The 14,301-nt window shown below is 40.9% G+C and overlaps 1 protein-coding gene across 2 annotated transcripts in view; it reads left to right on the top strand.

Annotated features, from left to right (window-relative positions):
• DNAH6 (dynein axonemal heavy chain 6) overlaps nucleotides 1–14,301 on the top strand; it is a 224,010-nt gene that overhangs the window by 13,839 nt on the left and 195,870 nt on the right. For both annotated transcript variants that reach the window (XM_001380022.5, XM_016428162.2), the window contains exons 5-9: nucleotides 3,080–3,347; nucleotides 7,455–7,589; nucleotides 7,684–7,807; nucleotides 10,076–10,193; nucleotides 14,110–14,275. In XM_001380022.5, the coding sequence (XP_001380059.3) occupies nucleotides 3,080–3,347; nucleotides 7,455–7,589; nucleotides 7,684–7,807; nucleotides 10,076–10,193; nucleotides 14,110–14,275 (811 nt within the window). The remainder of the gene's footprint in view (nucleotides 1–3,079; nucleotides 3,348–7,454; nucleotides 7,590–7,683; nucleotides 7,808–10,075; nucleotides 10,194–14,109; nucleotides 14,276–14,301) is intronic.

Raw genomic sequence — 14,301 nt, 5'->3', positions numbered from 1 at the left:
TAGATAAAAGGGAAGTAATGCATGCCCTGAAGGAGTTTACATCCTTCTTCTTTGGGCTAACAACACTTACACAGATAAGTAAATATGAATAGATGAATAGCCCTCATAGAGCTCTGCCCACTGGGCCTGAAGACTCAGGAGCCTTGAGAGATTTAGGGACTTGCTTCGCTGGCCAGGGTGGGATTACCCATCAGCCCAAGCAAGGTCCAGGATCTGTCTCAGCCATGATCTCGAGATCAAAGGGGCATTGGGAAACAAGAAAGAGATGCCAGAGGAGCCATTGCAAGCAAAAGATGTGGATGCAAAGCCACAGAAAGTGGACAGCAAAGGCCCTGCTGGCGAGAGTGGACGCTATCTTCCCTGTTCATCGATTGTGGGATGTGGTGGCACATTCTTCTCTTTTTTCCCAGAGGAAAGTTGGGTGTCTTCAACACTGGCTGATTTCTTTCTGCAGTTGAAAGATTTCTTGACAAATATTCCACAATGTTTGCCAGTGGAGGTGTCTGCCATCTTGGTGGACAGCTCCAACTGCCATGTGTAACAGTTAAATTTTAGGGGAGATGGGGAGACTGAGGCAGGTAGAAATTAGTTTCTCTCTGCAAAGAGTATTATATTTTTTAGAGGTTTATTAAAGGAAGAAACATGTGCCTAGGCCAGAGGCCTAGACAAAATAACCTCACATCACGCAAGAGACGAGCCTGCTCCAAACGGAAGTCCAAAGAGAGCCAAGAGCCCCTCAAAAGCCTTTGAATCAACTTAAATACCTTCTCGATCTCGGCCCAGGTGAGATTACAAGGCATTCTGGGGAAGTGGAGCAAAGGCTCATGGGGATTGTAGTCCTGTATTCGAGTCTATTTTTTACACATGTTTGACTCAGCTGCCTCCATGATTCACAGCTTTCAAAAAGGGGCCAAACAGAAGTCATTTGGTGTTTGACTAAATCTATCAGGGATAGAGTAATACAAAGGAAGACATGGTAGCAGACCCGAAAGACCCCTTGTTGTCTGTCACCGGTCAAGTGAAGACTACGACCAACCTTCAGGGGCCCACTGCCCTCCTTTTCAGCCGATCACTTGCCCCAGAAATCCTAGCCTCTCCTGCTTAAATGGGCATTTTCCAATTTCATGAACAGATGCTGAAGATGCTGAAGAACTGCCTTTTAATAAGGTGTCCTGAATCAACACACCAGGATTTAGAATAGCCTGTAAAACCAAGCTCAAAACTATTGGAAAACCTCTGAGGCATCACACGCAGCTGCTTGGGGTCCATTCTTGCCTGATTGGAATGGGCTTTCTTGCAGCATGGTGTCACCCTTTGACAGCTCCCGATGATAGAGTTGGGCTTAGGTGGATGGAGCATTCCGGGAGGACGAGCCATCTGGTGTAAGGGCTTGCTGGACCCTTTTCAGGGCTGCTCATTCATCTTTGGTGTCTACCTGGCACTCAACAAGTGAGTGGCTCCAAGAAGTGGGAATATGAGGTGAGGCCACATTCTGGTAAAACCTTCTTGGCCAGTGGGCTAACCCAGGTCTCAGACCCTTCAATGAATTAGGGGAGTGTCTACCCAAGCATGTGAAGATTCCCCTTGGTGGAATGTGTGGACGAGCACAATTTGTTCCAATGGCTGTGGAAGTGGGGGAAGCAGGCACTCTGGAGCCCTTAGAGCTTGCTGAGACATCAACAATGCTCAGGTCATCCAGTGGATCCTGGGCCATCACTAGCCATCCTGACTTTTGCCTTGACACTGGACTTTGATGACTCTAGAAGAGAGAGTGAGAGGCTGATGATGCTGGGCGACTTTGTCTCACTTCAATGTAATTCATTTGCAAGTCAAGACATCACATCCTCATCAAAAACTAAGGACAGACAGCAATAATATATGAGCTACTGATATGGGCAGCCGGATGGCTCAGCAGATAGAGCATTGGGTCTAAGATCTAGACAGCTGTGTGACCCTGTGTGATTTGCTTCAGGGTTGGAAAAGATTTTTATAGCTTAAGACTAGAGAAGGACTAACCTCATGCGTTTTACTTTAAAATTTCTGGCATTCTAGTAACAAAATATATTGCATAAAAATATTAGCAAACTTGGATAAGAATGCTTTTAAGTTTATGAAGAGGTCTACAAATATCTCATTGGATCCCCACAGCTACCCCGGGAAGTGGATGGTATTATTCCCATTTCACAAATAGGAAAGTTTAGGCTGAGAGAGATTGTGACCTCATAGAATCATCCATTTAGTGCTGGAAGAGATTTTAGTGATCACAGAGTCCAAATCCCTAATTTTACAGAAAAGAAAACTAGGACCCTATAGCAATTAGGTATCCATGGCATGTAAAAATTAAAATTAAATCTCAATAATGAAAAGATTACATTTTAGGAGCTTTATTAAATGATCATTAGAAATCAATGAATAGAGAGGATTCAAAATAAAAACCACATGCCGATGGCTGGTTAGCCATTTTCAAAATCCCCACTCACCACCATCACTGCTGGCTACATGCAGAAAGAAGAGGCAGGGCCTCAACGCCCACTGACTTTATCCTCTGTCTACAGGAAGTACGTAATGACAGGAAGTCAGTGGGCTCTTGGGATATGTAGTTCTTTTTTAGGGTAATAGATTTCTTACTATAGGGCAACTAAGTGGTACAGTGAATAGGGTCTAAAGTTAGAAAGACTCCTCTCTTGAGTTCATATCTGGCATCATATGCTCACTAGTTATGTGACCCTGGTCAAGTCACTTGAACTTATTTGCTTCACTTCCTCATCCGTAAGATGAGCTGGACGGGGAAATGGCAAACCACTCCAGTGCCTCTCCTGGAGAAGAAAATGGCAAACCACCACAGGATCTTTGCTAAGAAAATCCCAAATGGAGCCACAAAGGGTAAGACACAATAACTCAAAAACTACAAAAAAACATATCATAATGTGTTGGGAGTTCCTGAATCTCTTCTGTCTTCAAGGTTTTCCCACACTCCAATATGTTCTGTTCTCTATTGACAAAGGAATATTATAATTGATGAAATGCCATCTGAATTTGTCTGACTGTGTTCATTTGCCACCATTTCCTTTCTTCCTAGAGTCGTGAGTTATGAACATGTCAATAAAAATGATTACTATACGATTAGCAAAAGAGCGGTAACTCACACTTGTGATGGGGAAGTTGAATTTATTGAACTTCCTCGATGGGAACAAGAATATCTGTATCACAGAGAACTCAGAAGGGTTCCCATATTTTCACGATTTCGAAAATGGAAAGCATTTACCGTGTGGAGAAAGAACGTCCGCTCCAAGAAAATTAACGAATGCCGAAAATCTCTGCTAGATAATCTGTTCATTGTTAATGATGTACGTATATATTCATTCCATCATTTCTCAAGAATTTCCCATCTGCTAAAAATGTAAGGGAATGATAATGGTTACTGGTCCTCAGGGAAGGTGATTTCATCCATTATATATATACACACACACTGTTTAGAATGTAAGCACCTGCCATTCTCTTATTCTGTCAACTCCAATGACTCCCTGTCATCTCCAGGATCAAATGTAAAATTCTCCGAATGGCATTCTGACAGCTTCATGAGCTTCCCCTTTCACCTTTCCAGGCTTCTTCCACCTTAAAACACCTCCCTCTCCTGCACATACCCTTTGATCCATTAACATTGCCATCTTCATTCTCTCTTGAACAATGCAGCCCTACTCCTCACTCCAGGCATTTTCTCTGGCTATGCCCCATGCATGGAATGTTCTCTCCTCCTCTCTACCTCCTGGCTTCCTTAGCTGGTCCCAACTAGAATTCCATCTTCCATAGTAGAGGTACTAAAAACCAGCCACAATGCCATCTTCCACAGCAGTGGCACCAAACACCAATCACAATCCTACTGGTACCCAACACCAGCCACAATCCCACCTTCCATAGCAGTGGTACCCAACTCCAGCCACAATCCCACCTTCCATAGCAGTGGTACCCAACACCAGCCACAATCCCACCTTCCATAGCAGTGGTACCCAACACCAGCCACAATCCCACCTTCCATAGCAGTGGTACCAAACACCAGCCACAATCCCATCTTCCACAGCAGTGGCACCAAACACCAACCACAATCCCACTGGTACCACACATCAGCCATAATCCCACCTTCCATAGCAGTGGTACCCAATACCAACCACAATCTCATCTTCCACAGCAGTGGCACCAAACACCAGCCACAATCCCACTGGTACCACACATCAGCCATAATCCCACCTTCCACAGCAGTGGCACCAAACACCAGCCACAATCCCACTGGTACCACACATCAGCCACAATCCCACCTTCCATAGCAGTGGTACCCAACACCAGCCACAATCCCACCTTCCATAGCAGTGGTACCAAACACCAGCCACAATCCCATCTTCCACAGCAGTGACACCAAACACCAACCACAATCCCACTGGTACCACACATCAGCCATAATCCCACCTTCCACAGCAGTGGTACCCAATACCAACCACAATCTCATCTTCCACAGCAGTGGCACCAAACACCAGCCACAATGCCACCTTCCACAGCAGTGGTACCAAACTCAAATAGAAAAAGGAACTCTGAAAGTTGTACACAAAGATCCTTGCTGGGATATATTGACTTAGAAAACCACTCATGTTCCTATGATCTGTTGGATTTTTATTTATTTTGTTAAATATTTCCCAATTCCTTTTTATTATGGTTTAGCCCACTCAGGTGTGTTGTTGACCAGAGTACAGCCTGCAGGCTCTGTTCTACAAGAATCTGTTCCCAATCCTTCTTAATTCTAGTGCCTTCCTCTAGGGATTATTTCCTATCTATCCAGTATCTAGATGGTTTTGGCATAGTTATTTGCATTTTATATCCTCTATTAGATTGTGAGCCTCTCAAAGTAAGAGTCTGTCTTTTATTGTATCTCCCAAATTTCTCAGAGTGCCTGGCTTATAGTAGGCACTTAATAAATATTTGTTGACTGACTGTCTTTCATTCATTGTATTTATATACCCAGGACCTTGCATGATGTCTGGCACATTATAGATGCATAAGATATGAACAGTGAGTGATTCATCAGTTTACCTGTTAAGGAAATTCATTATTTTTCTGATGTGTTATATACAACTTTTCATTTAGAAAAGTGGAACTCCTAATATAGTTTAAAAAAAAAAACACACCTTACTCTCCATCGTAGTATCAATGCTAAGGAGAGTGGCAAGGGCCAGGCAATCAGAGTTAAGTGACTTACTCAGGGTCACACAGTTAGAAAGTATCTGAGGCCACATTTGAACCCAGGACCTGACTCCAGGACCCAGAGCCTGGTGCTCTATCTACTGTGCTACCTAGATGCCCTTCCTCATTTAATTTTCACAATTTAACCAGGGCAGCTCAGAGTACAGGGATAAAGAGAAGATAACCCTTGTGGCTTAAAACAGAGATTGATAACCTTTAAATTATTAACTCTATTGGCTCTTTTCTTTGGAGGCCAGGAGTGGCTATCAGCCATTATAAGTAACGTCGCCATTAATAGCAATAATTCATGCTCTATTTGGCTTTAAGTTTTGCAAAGTATTTTTCTCATAACAGCCTGGTAGACAGGTATATCATATAAGTATTATTCTCACTAAAACTCTGGAGCAGTTAAGCAACCTGCCTAAACAGTATTTGAACCCAGAGCTTCTCATTCCTTACCATTTCACAATGGAATTGCTCCTCTATGCAAAGACTTGTTTGAAGTCCCATGAGAAAGGCAGTATTGTGTAGTAGCTAGAAGGAAGACCTGGGCTTCATCAAGTAGTCCTGCCAATGCTCCCAACCTTTTCTAGTTCACATAGCCCCTTCAGCCTTTTAGCAAATCTCTAAGAGGTGCCAAGCAGAATAGAGAAGGGGAATGACCCTCACCAGAAAGTCTTCAATTTCAATGATGAAATGACAAGTCCAGCCCTTGTCCTGTCGGTAAATAAAAATTTATTAAGATTCCACTTAATTCCATTTATTCCATTAAGATTCCAACCTATTGGAAGACAACAAATGAATCTATTCACACAAACCATCTGGGATAAATAGGAAATAATTAGAGGGAAGGCACTCCATTGAGAAGGGATTAGAAAAGGCTTCCTCTACAAGATTGGATTTTCCTTGAGCCTGAAGGGAATCCAATGGGCTGAGATGAGGAGAGAGCATTCAGGAAGTAGGAGACAGCCCGAGAAAATGCCCAGAGCTGAGAGATGAAGCAGCCAGGAGCCCAGTGTCTCCAGATCAAAGAATATATGTGGGGAAGTAAGGTACGAGAAGAGTGGCAAGGTTGGAGGGCGATGGGCTATGAAGGGTTTGGGATGCCAAATGGAGCACTTTTGTGTTTGATGCTGGAGATGGCAGGATACCATTGGAGTTTTTGTGCTCAGACTTTGGCTTTAGGGCAATTACTTTGGTGGCTGAATGCTAACAGAGATTAGAATGGAAAGAAAGGCAGTTCAAATCATGAGAAATTTTATTAGTATCATATCCTTTAAAAAAAAATCCTTACTTTCTGTCCTAGTAACAACTCTAGGACAAAAGGGCAAAGACCAGGCAAACAAGGTTAAGTGACTTGCCTAAGGTCACACAGCTAGGAAGTATCCAAGATCAGAAATGACCCTGGGGCCAACTCTAGTCCGCCCCAATATCACACCATATTCCCAGAACTGACTTTTCCTGGGGAGAGATACTGAAGTGAGCTCATTTATTTCCCTCCTGTGGCAGAACCCATCCTATTGAGAGCCTAAAGATCCCTTCTGCAAAGTAGATTAGGAAGATGCCGTGTGACCAATAGACAGCCTCAATGAGTATACTTGGAAAGCCAGTGAGAGATGCACTGGTTCTAGTGGCACAAATGATCATCGGGGGCTACAGATTGCTAACTTCTAGAATAAAAAACCAAGCTGGGCGTCTTGGTGCATGGCCATCATCCCGATATTTGGTCTGTGGACACTGGCGAATCGCTTCATCTCTGGAGTTCTGAGCTATCATTGAGCTAAGCCAATAGTGTTTCTGTACCAATGAAGTAACCCTCCCAGGAATAAGGGATCCCTACACTTCAGAGGGAGGGGTAAACTGTCCCGGGTCCAAAACTGAGCAGGGTCAAAGCTTCCAGGGCAATCAGCAGGATATTGACCAAGCCCATGAACAGTGGCTGCACTTCCAGGTTGGGCGAGATAGACCCAGTTTCCCCCTAAGTTAATTAAATTTAATGAAAAATATGACTGATCATCCTGAAAATGTATCATGAGAACAAACACAAGTCAGGTTGCTTCTTGTAATACAGGATGCTTTGTCAATTTCTGCCCCAAACTCTTGCCTCAAATGATGCTGAAAGCTCTTGATATGTTATTTGTATTCTTCAGAGTAACAAGTTTTATGGGAGAGAAACGTTGGTAAAATCGCTTCAGTCTGATAACACTGATTTTCTTTTTGTTCAGGATTTGCGACCTGCTGTTCTTAGGGTGAAACAAATGTGTTATGAGCTCAGTTTTATGGTACTTTGCTGCATCGAAAAAGGACGTATAAGTACCTTGTTAGAATTTAGGGCTGCTCAGCTCCAACAATTAGGGGAGGTAAGTTGCTTTGCTCACAGATTCCAGTGTTTTTTTTTTAATATTATTGTTCTTTTATTGCTAATGTCTGATTTTATTTTCAATCAAACTTTAGGCGACAGATCGCCTTGACGGTTTCCGGAATGTGGTGAAAGACGTAGTTAGGAATGCTTGCCGAATCGCTTTGCAGGCCTCTGGATTCACTCCTGACGACTGCTTATTTGACACGGCCCTGAAAGGTACAAAATTGGAAGAAGCCTCATATAGGAGAGTTTTGGCATATTGAAAGTATTGGTTGGGTTTGGGTTCCATGCAGTCATTTTATCTGTTATTTCTTGAAATTTAAACAATTATTAAATTAGCCAATGATTACTTTATTAAATTAAGTAACAAATTAATTACATTGATATCATTAACCTAAAATAATTTTTTAAACTAGCATTTTTTTCAGTTCTCCCAAATGCTTATGTGATGTAGTAAACTTTTTTTTAGTATATTAGGGGGAGGAGAGGATGATATTTATTCATTTAGCCTTTGTCTTTTTCCAAGAAAATGAAATGATGTATAAGATCGTATTTCTAAGGAGCAGGAATAATTTTCTCCATGCATTTTGGGGGGATAAATAATCTCTGATCTCAAGAAAATTATCCACTTGCCATTCATTTTAGTTAATACGTGTGCCTAATTCCCAGGGCTTTGTTTTCTGAATGGGTAAATCTTTGCTTATAGAGGTTTCACTTGTAAGAAGAAATGGGGAGTAATCATTTCAAACTTTTACGATGCTATATTATACGATCCCGTAAAGGCACGAAAATCATACCCAAGTGGTGTGCTAATGTGTAATGTTGTGCTAATAATGTTATTAATGCGGTTTCAGCATTAATTAGGCACTAAAAGAAGAGAATGATAAGCCTGAGATAGAATTGAAAGAGAATGGATCTGAAAGTCAGGAGTCCTCGGTTCTAGTCACTTGGGCAAGTCACTTGAAGGCAAACCCAATCAACAGACAAGGACCTATTTTAGAGAGTGATTTGGGGAGCAAGTGGCCTTGAGGCAACTAAGGGGTGCAGGGAAAAGGGTACTGGGAATTGAGTCAAGAAAAACTGGATTTAAATATGGCCCCAGACTCTTTCTAGCTGTGTGACCCTGGGCAAGTCACTTAACCTCTATCTGTTTGCCTCAATTTCCTCAATTATAAAATGGGGCCAATAAAAAGCACATACCTCCCAGAGCTAGTGTGAGACTCAAGTGAGATAATATTGGTGGAGCCCTCTGCACAGTGCCTGGCACATAGTAGGCGCTACATAAATGTTTCTTTCCCTTCTCCTCCTCCTATATCATGGGCTAGGCACTGGACCAAGCCAAAGGAAAGCAAAAGACTGCAAGCAAGACATAAATAACTAGGGCAATAGGAGATACTACACAGGGAACAGGAAATCCCCCTATCTATAAAATGAGAGGTTAGACTATGGAGGAAGGGGAGTTATTGTTCTTTCAGTCATTTCAGCCCTGTCTAACTCTTCTGGACACGATTTGGGGTTTTCTTGGCAAGGATACCAGAGTAAGTTTGCCATTTCCTTCTCAAGCTCATTTGACAGTTGAGGAAATTAAGGCAAAAAAGGTTAAGTGACTTGCTCAGGGTCACACAGTAAGGATTTTTTTTTTTTTAGTGTCTAAAACTGCATTTGAACTCAGGTCTTCCTGACTCCAGGCCCAGTACTCTGTCCACTACACCCTGACTATGGGATCCATGAATTAATAGAAGAATATATTAAATGTATACTCTGTGTACTGAGGCACCAGTACAGAAGGGGAGGCAATTCTTGACCCAAAGGAACTTAGATCCTCCTGGAAAGGATGATACATATTGGGGACTGGCCTCAGGAGAGAGGGGGGTGTTTCAGTTTATTCAGTCTATTGATTTGATCATGACTCAGTTTCCCCCTCCACACACATACCCCAAGCTCTCTTTTAAACTGAATGAGTCCAGGATGGCACCAGCTCATTGTGCTTCCCTCCTCGGGGCTGCCTCTGGGAAATATCAGAAAAGCTCAGGAATCGAGCTCTTATCTCATTCTCCACAGACAGAGGTAAATGAATCCTCAGCTTCCACGAGAGAGTCAAAGCACACAGGACACAGACAACTTTTATTTCACCTCAGTGCTTAGCACAATGCTGGATAAATGTGTATTAACCAACCAACCTCCCAGAAAACATGGTAAAAGCAGCCACAAGCGATAAAGAGAATTCTTCTTTCTCCCTTGTGTAGCTCGCCTTTTCTCCCTGGACCCCATACAGTCCTCCAGACCAGGGAATGAATTGGCCAACGAGGGAGCTGAATTTTGTATTTTGGGGTATTTCTCTCAGGTTACTTATTTGGAATTTTCCATTTTCTTCAGTGATCATGAAAAAATGGGATTTTTATTTGAAGGATCTTTTGGGTTTTGCTTTTTTTTTTCTCCAATCACTACGTAACATTCAGCAACACATTTTATTATTTTCTTTAGTTGAGGCAATAAAAGAAGCCTCTCCAAATGTACCTGAAGGCGAACTCTATGGAGAAGGCGAGAAAATGACTTACACGGAACAGGCCAGCAAAAGGCACCATTGCATGCGGCTGACGTGGTTGGTAGCTCTTTTCCCCCATATGGGCAAATGGTACTGTTTAGTTTCTGTACTTTTCATAACAAATGAGTTACTCTCTCATCGAGCTTCAGAAAGTGTAAAAAAGAACAAACAGGCAGCATCTAGTAGCAATTTTAATTCTGTTAGAAGTCCACTAGGCTTAAGAGTGAGACTGGATATAAGATAGGTAGATAGGTCGGTGGATAGATAGATAGATAGATAGATAGATAGATAGATAGATAGATAGATAGATAGATAGATGTAGAGAGAGCTGGAGAGCTAGATAGAAACAGAAAGACAGAGACAGAGAGAACCAGACATAGAGACAGAGAGGCAGAGATATGGAGAGAGAGCTGGATAGATGGATAGACAGACAGGTAGATAGATAGATAGATAGATAGATAGATAGATAGATAGATAGATAGATAGATGTAGAGAGAGCTGGAGAGCTAGATAGAAACAGAAAGACAGAGACAGAGAGAACCAGACATAGAGACAGAGAGGCAGAGATATGGAGAGAGAGCTGGATAGATGGATAGACAGACAGGTAGATAGATAGATAGATAGATAGATAGATAGATAGATAGATAGATAGATAGATAGACAGACAGACAGACAGACAGACAGACAGACAGATAGATAGATAGATAGATAGATAGATAGATAGATAGATAGAAAGAAAGAAACAGAAAGACAGAGAGAACCAGACATAGAGACAGAGAGGCAGAGATATGGAGAGAGAAAGATGGATAGAGAGCTGGATAGATGGATAGACAGACAGGTAGATATATAGACAGACAGATAGATAGATAGATAGATAGATAAACAGATAGAAAGAAAGATAGATAGACATAGATAGATGTGGAGAGAGATGGAGAATGAGATGGATAAATAAGTAGGTAGGTAAATAGATAGATGGATGGATGGATGGATAGATAGATAGATAGATAGATAGATAGATAGATAAACAGATAGAAAGAAAGATAGACAGACATATAGATAGATAGATAGACAGATAGACAGATAGATAGACAGACAGACAGACAGATAGATAGATAGATAGATAGATAGATAGATAGATAGATAGATAGATAGATAGATAGATGGATAGATAGATAGAGAGAGAGACAGAAAGATAGATAGATAGATAGATAGATAGACAGACAGACAGATAGAAAGATAGACAGAAAGATAGAGAGAGATAAACAGATAGAAAGAAAGGTAGACATATAGAGAGATATGTGGAGAGATGGAGAATGAGATGGATAAATAAGTAGGTAGGTAGATAGATGGATAGATAGATAGATAGATAGATAGATAGATAGATAGATAGATAGATAGATGGATGGATGGATGGATGGATAGATAGACAGAAAGAAAGATAGATAGATAGATGGGCAGAGAGAGATGGATAAAGATACATGATAAATGATAGATAAGTGGAGAGATAGATGGAGAGATGAAGACAGATGTATAGCTATAATACTCTGCCCTCCTACAATAACGTGGGCAGAGTGAAGGTCAAAACAAAGACCTTCTGACCTTATGGAAAATATTTGGTAGCTAAATGTCTACAGTAGATTGAATGCTGGATTTGGTGTCATGAAAACCTGAATTTGAATTTGAACAGGAACTCTTACTGGCTATCTGGCCTTAGGCAAGTCAATTAATCCCCCCCTCAGTTTCCTGGTCTTGAAAATCAGGATAATAGTATTACCAATACTATACAGCAGAATAACATCTTCCTTGCTCTCTGTAGGCTCAGGTATTTATTGTGACAATCAAATGAGATTGCACATGTAAAAAACCTTTTGTAACCCTTAAATTGCCATATAAAATAGAGTGAGGATGAGGATGATAAATGAGGATTATGCGGATCCCTCCTATCATAAAGCTGGCCATTAGATCAGGCTGAGACAAGCCATTCCTGGACACTGTCTTCCTCAACTCAACTCATACGGATGAGGGGAATTGCATCTGTACCATCCATGCTGATAATTCCACTCCACCAACATAGCTAGCTATGATCATAAAGCTAACACTTGAATGGACCTCAGAGGTTATCTAGTCCAAAATCCTTTATTTTACAGATGAGGAAACTAAATCCCAGAGAAGTGAATCCATCTGAGGACCCACAGGAAGAAAGTGGCATAGATGGTTATTAAGCATTTAATTCCTGTGTTTGGGGCGAGAAAGGAGGATTGCGAAGATAAATAAAACATGGTTTTGTTTTTCAATTTCCTCAGCTGTAAAATGGGATAATAATAGCACCTACCTCCTGAGGTTGTTGTGAGTATCAAATGCAATAATATTTGTAACCCGCTGAGCACAGTGCCTGGCATATAGGAAGCTCTGTAGAAATACTAGTTACTATGGAGTTCAATTTAGAGATTGCTTGCATCTGAACAGATCTCTTTGAAAGAACAAGTCTGTGTGAGTCACGTTAGCTGAGTTGCACTCAATTCCTAGAGCGTTTTCATGCCTGCTTAAAATCATTCAAGTCTTAAGAATTGCGGTGAATTGTCACTGTGATAAGAATGAATTATATTATTCTGCTTGAAGATGTGTAAACAGAATTTATAGCCGGAAGAGACGTTGGAGATCATTTCTTCCAACCCTGTCATTTTACAGATGAGGAAACAAATCCAAATAATCACAAACACAGAATTTTGACAGACGTAAGAGACGGCTAGTCTTATACTTGGGGGCATTTAACACTGTTTGCCTCAGTTTCCTCATCTGTAAAATGAACTGGAGAAGGAAATGGCAAACTACTCCAGTGTCTTTGCCAAGAAAACCACAAATGGGGTCACAAAGAGTCGGACATGATTGAAAAATGACTCAACAACAAAAATCTTCTTTGAGCAAGATCATACTGAGGGAATAATCATTCAGTCTTTGGTTGAAGTCCACCTAGGAAGGGAGAACTCATTTCTTTAAGACCACGTAGGGAATGAGTAGCAGAGATGGAATTAAAACCCAGAACCTTTGGCATGAAATCCAGTGTTCCTTCTACTATAACACACATCTGACTAAATGTTTACCGGGATTCTGAGAAAGAGCTCAGTTCAGAAGGACAATGTTTGCCAAGGACAAAAATGCCTTTTTTAAGCTTTGTGTTTAGGTTTATCTGAATTAGGAATTAGCTCTTGAAAATACAATATCAAATAAAACAATATTACTGGACATAGTTAATTTTATAGAAACATATTTGGAGACCAAAATAGAAAACGATTCCAATGCAGTCATGTCCAACTCTTTGTGACCCCATTTGTAGTTTTCTTGGCAAAGACACTGGAGTAGTTTGGCACTTCCTTCTCCAGTTCATTTTACAGATGAGGAAACTGAGGCAAACAATGTTAAATGCCGCCAATGTACTCATTGCAACTCAGGAATTGGATGGTCAGGTGGATTCAGATGGCAGTGCTTCTGGGTCAAGAATAGTGAAGGATAAGACATCAGATGGGATGCCATTAAGTGGGACAGGCAGGAAAATGGAACCATGGTTGGACGAGACTGGTCTCAGGGTATTGACCTAAACAGGAATTTTAGAATTTTATCCTTTTTTTTTGGTCTTCTTTTATTTAAAACTTTTTTTTTTCAATTAAGCATTTTTCTCCCCTTTGTAAAAACAAAAATAAAAAGCATGTAGCAAATAATAACTGAATGATATTATCATAGAATAATGTTGGTTCAGGCAATGGCATGTTTGTATTTTGTTTTTATTATTATTATTGGTTTGGAGTCAAGATTTTTTCCCCCCTGGGAGAATACATGTCTGAGATCATAATATGATTATAATGGAAATCAATAAGGAAAGCGTGATTTTTGTCTTCAAATACTTGCTTTGTGTTCAAATTTTCAGGAACACATGCTGTATACAATGAAGTCAGCTTGTATTCTTTTCTCTTCCAAGCTTTATCCGCTACATTGACTATCTAATTGTGAATACCTTGCATGTGCTGACAGTCAACTCAGTTTACACTCTTTTGAATTATCTTATGGAAAAATTAAAACAGACACCACCGACTGAAGTCATCCTGAAGTGGATTGACGAGAAGCCTGAAGTCGTTGACAAAAAGGTAGGATTAAAATGAAATTAAATGCA

The sequence above is a fragment of the Monodelphis domestica genome, chromosome 1 (assembly GCF_027887165.1).
Source record: "Monodelphis domestica isolate mMonDom1 chromosome 1, mMonDom1.pri, whole genome shotgun sequence".
NCBI lineage: Eukaryota > Metazoa > Chordata > Mammalia > Didelphimorphia > Didelphidae > Monodelphis > Monodelphis domestica.
Note: the sequence above shows the minus strand (reverse complement) of the source record. Positions and strands in the feature narration are given on the sequence as shown.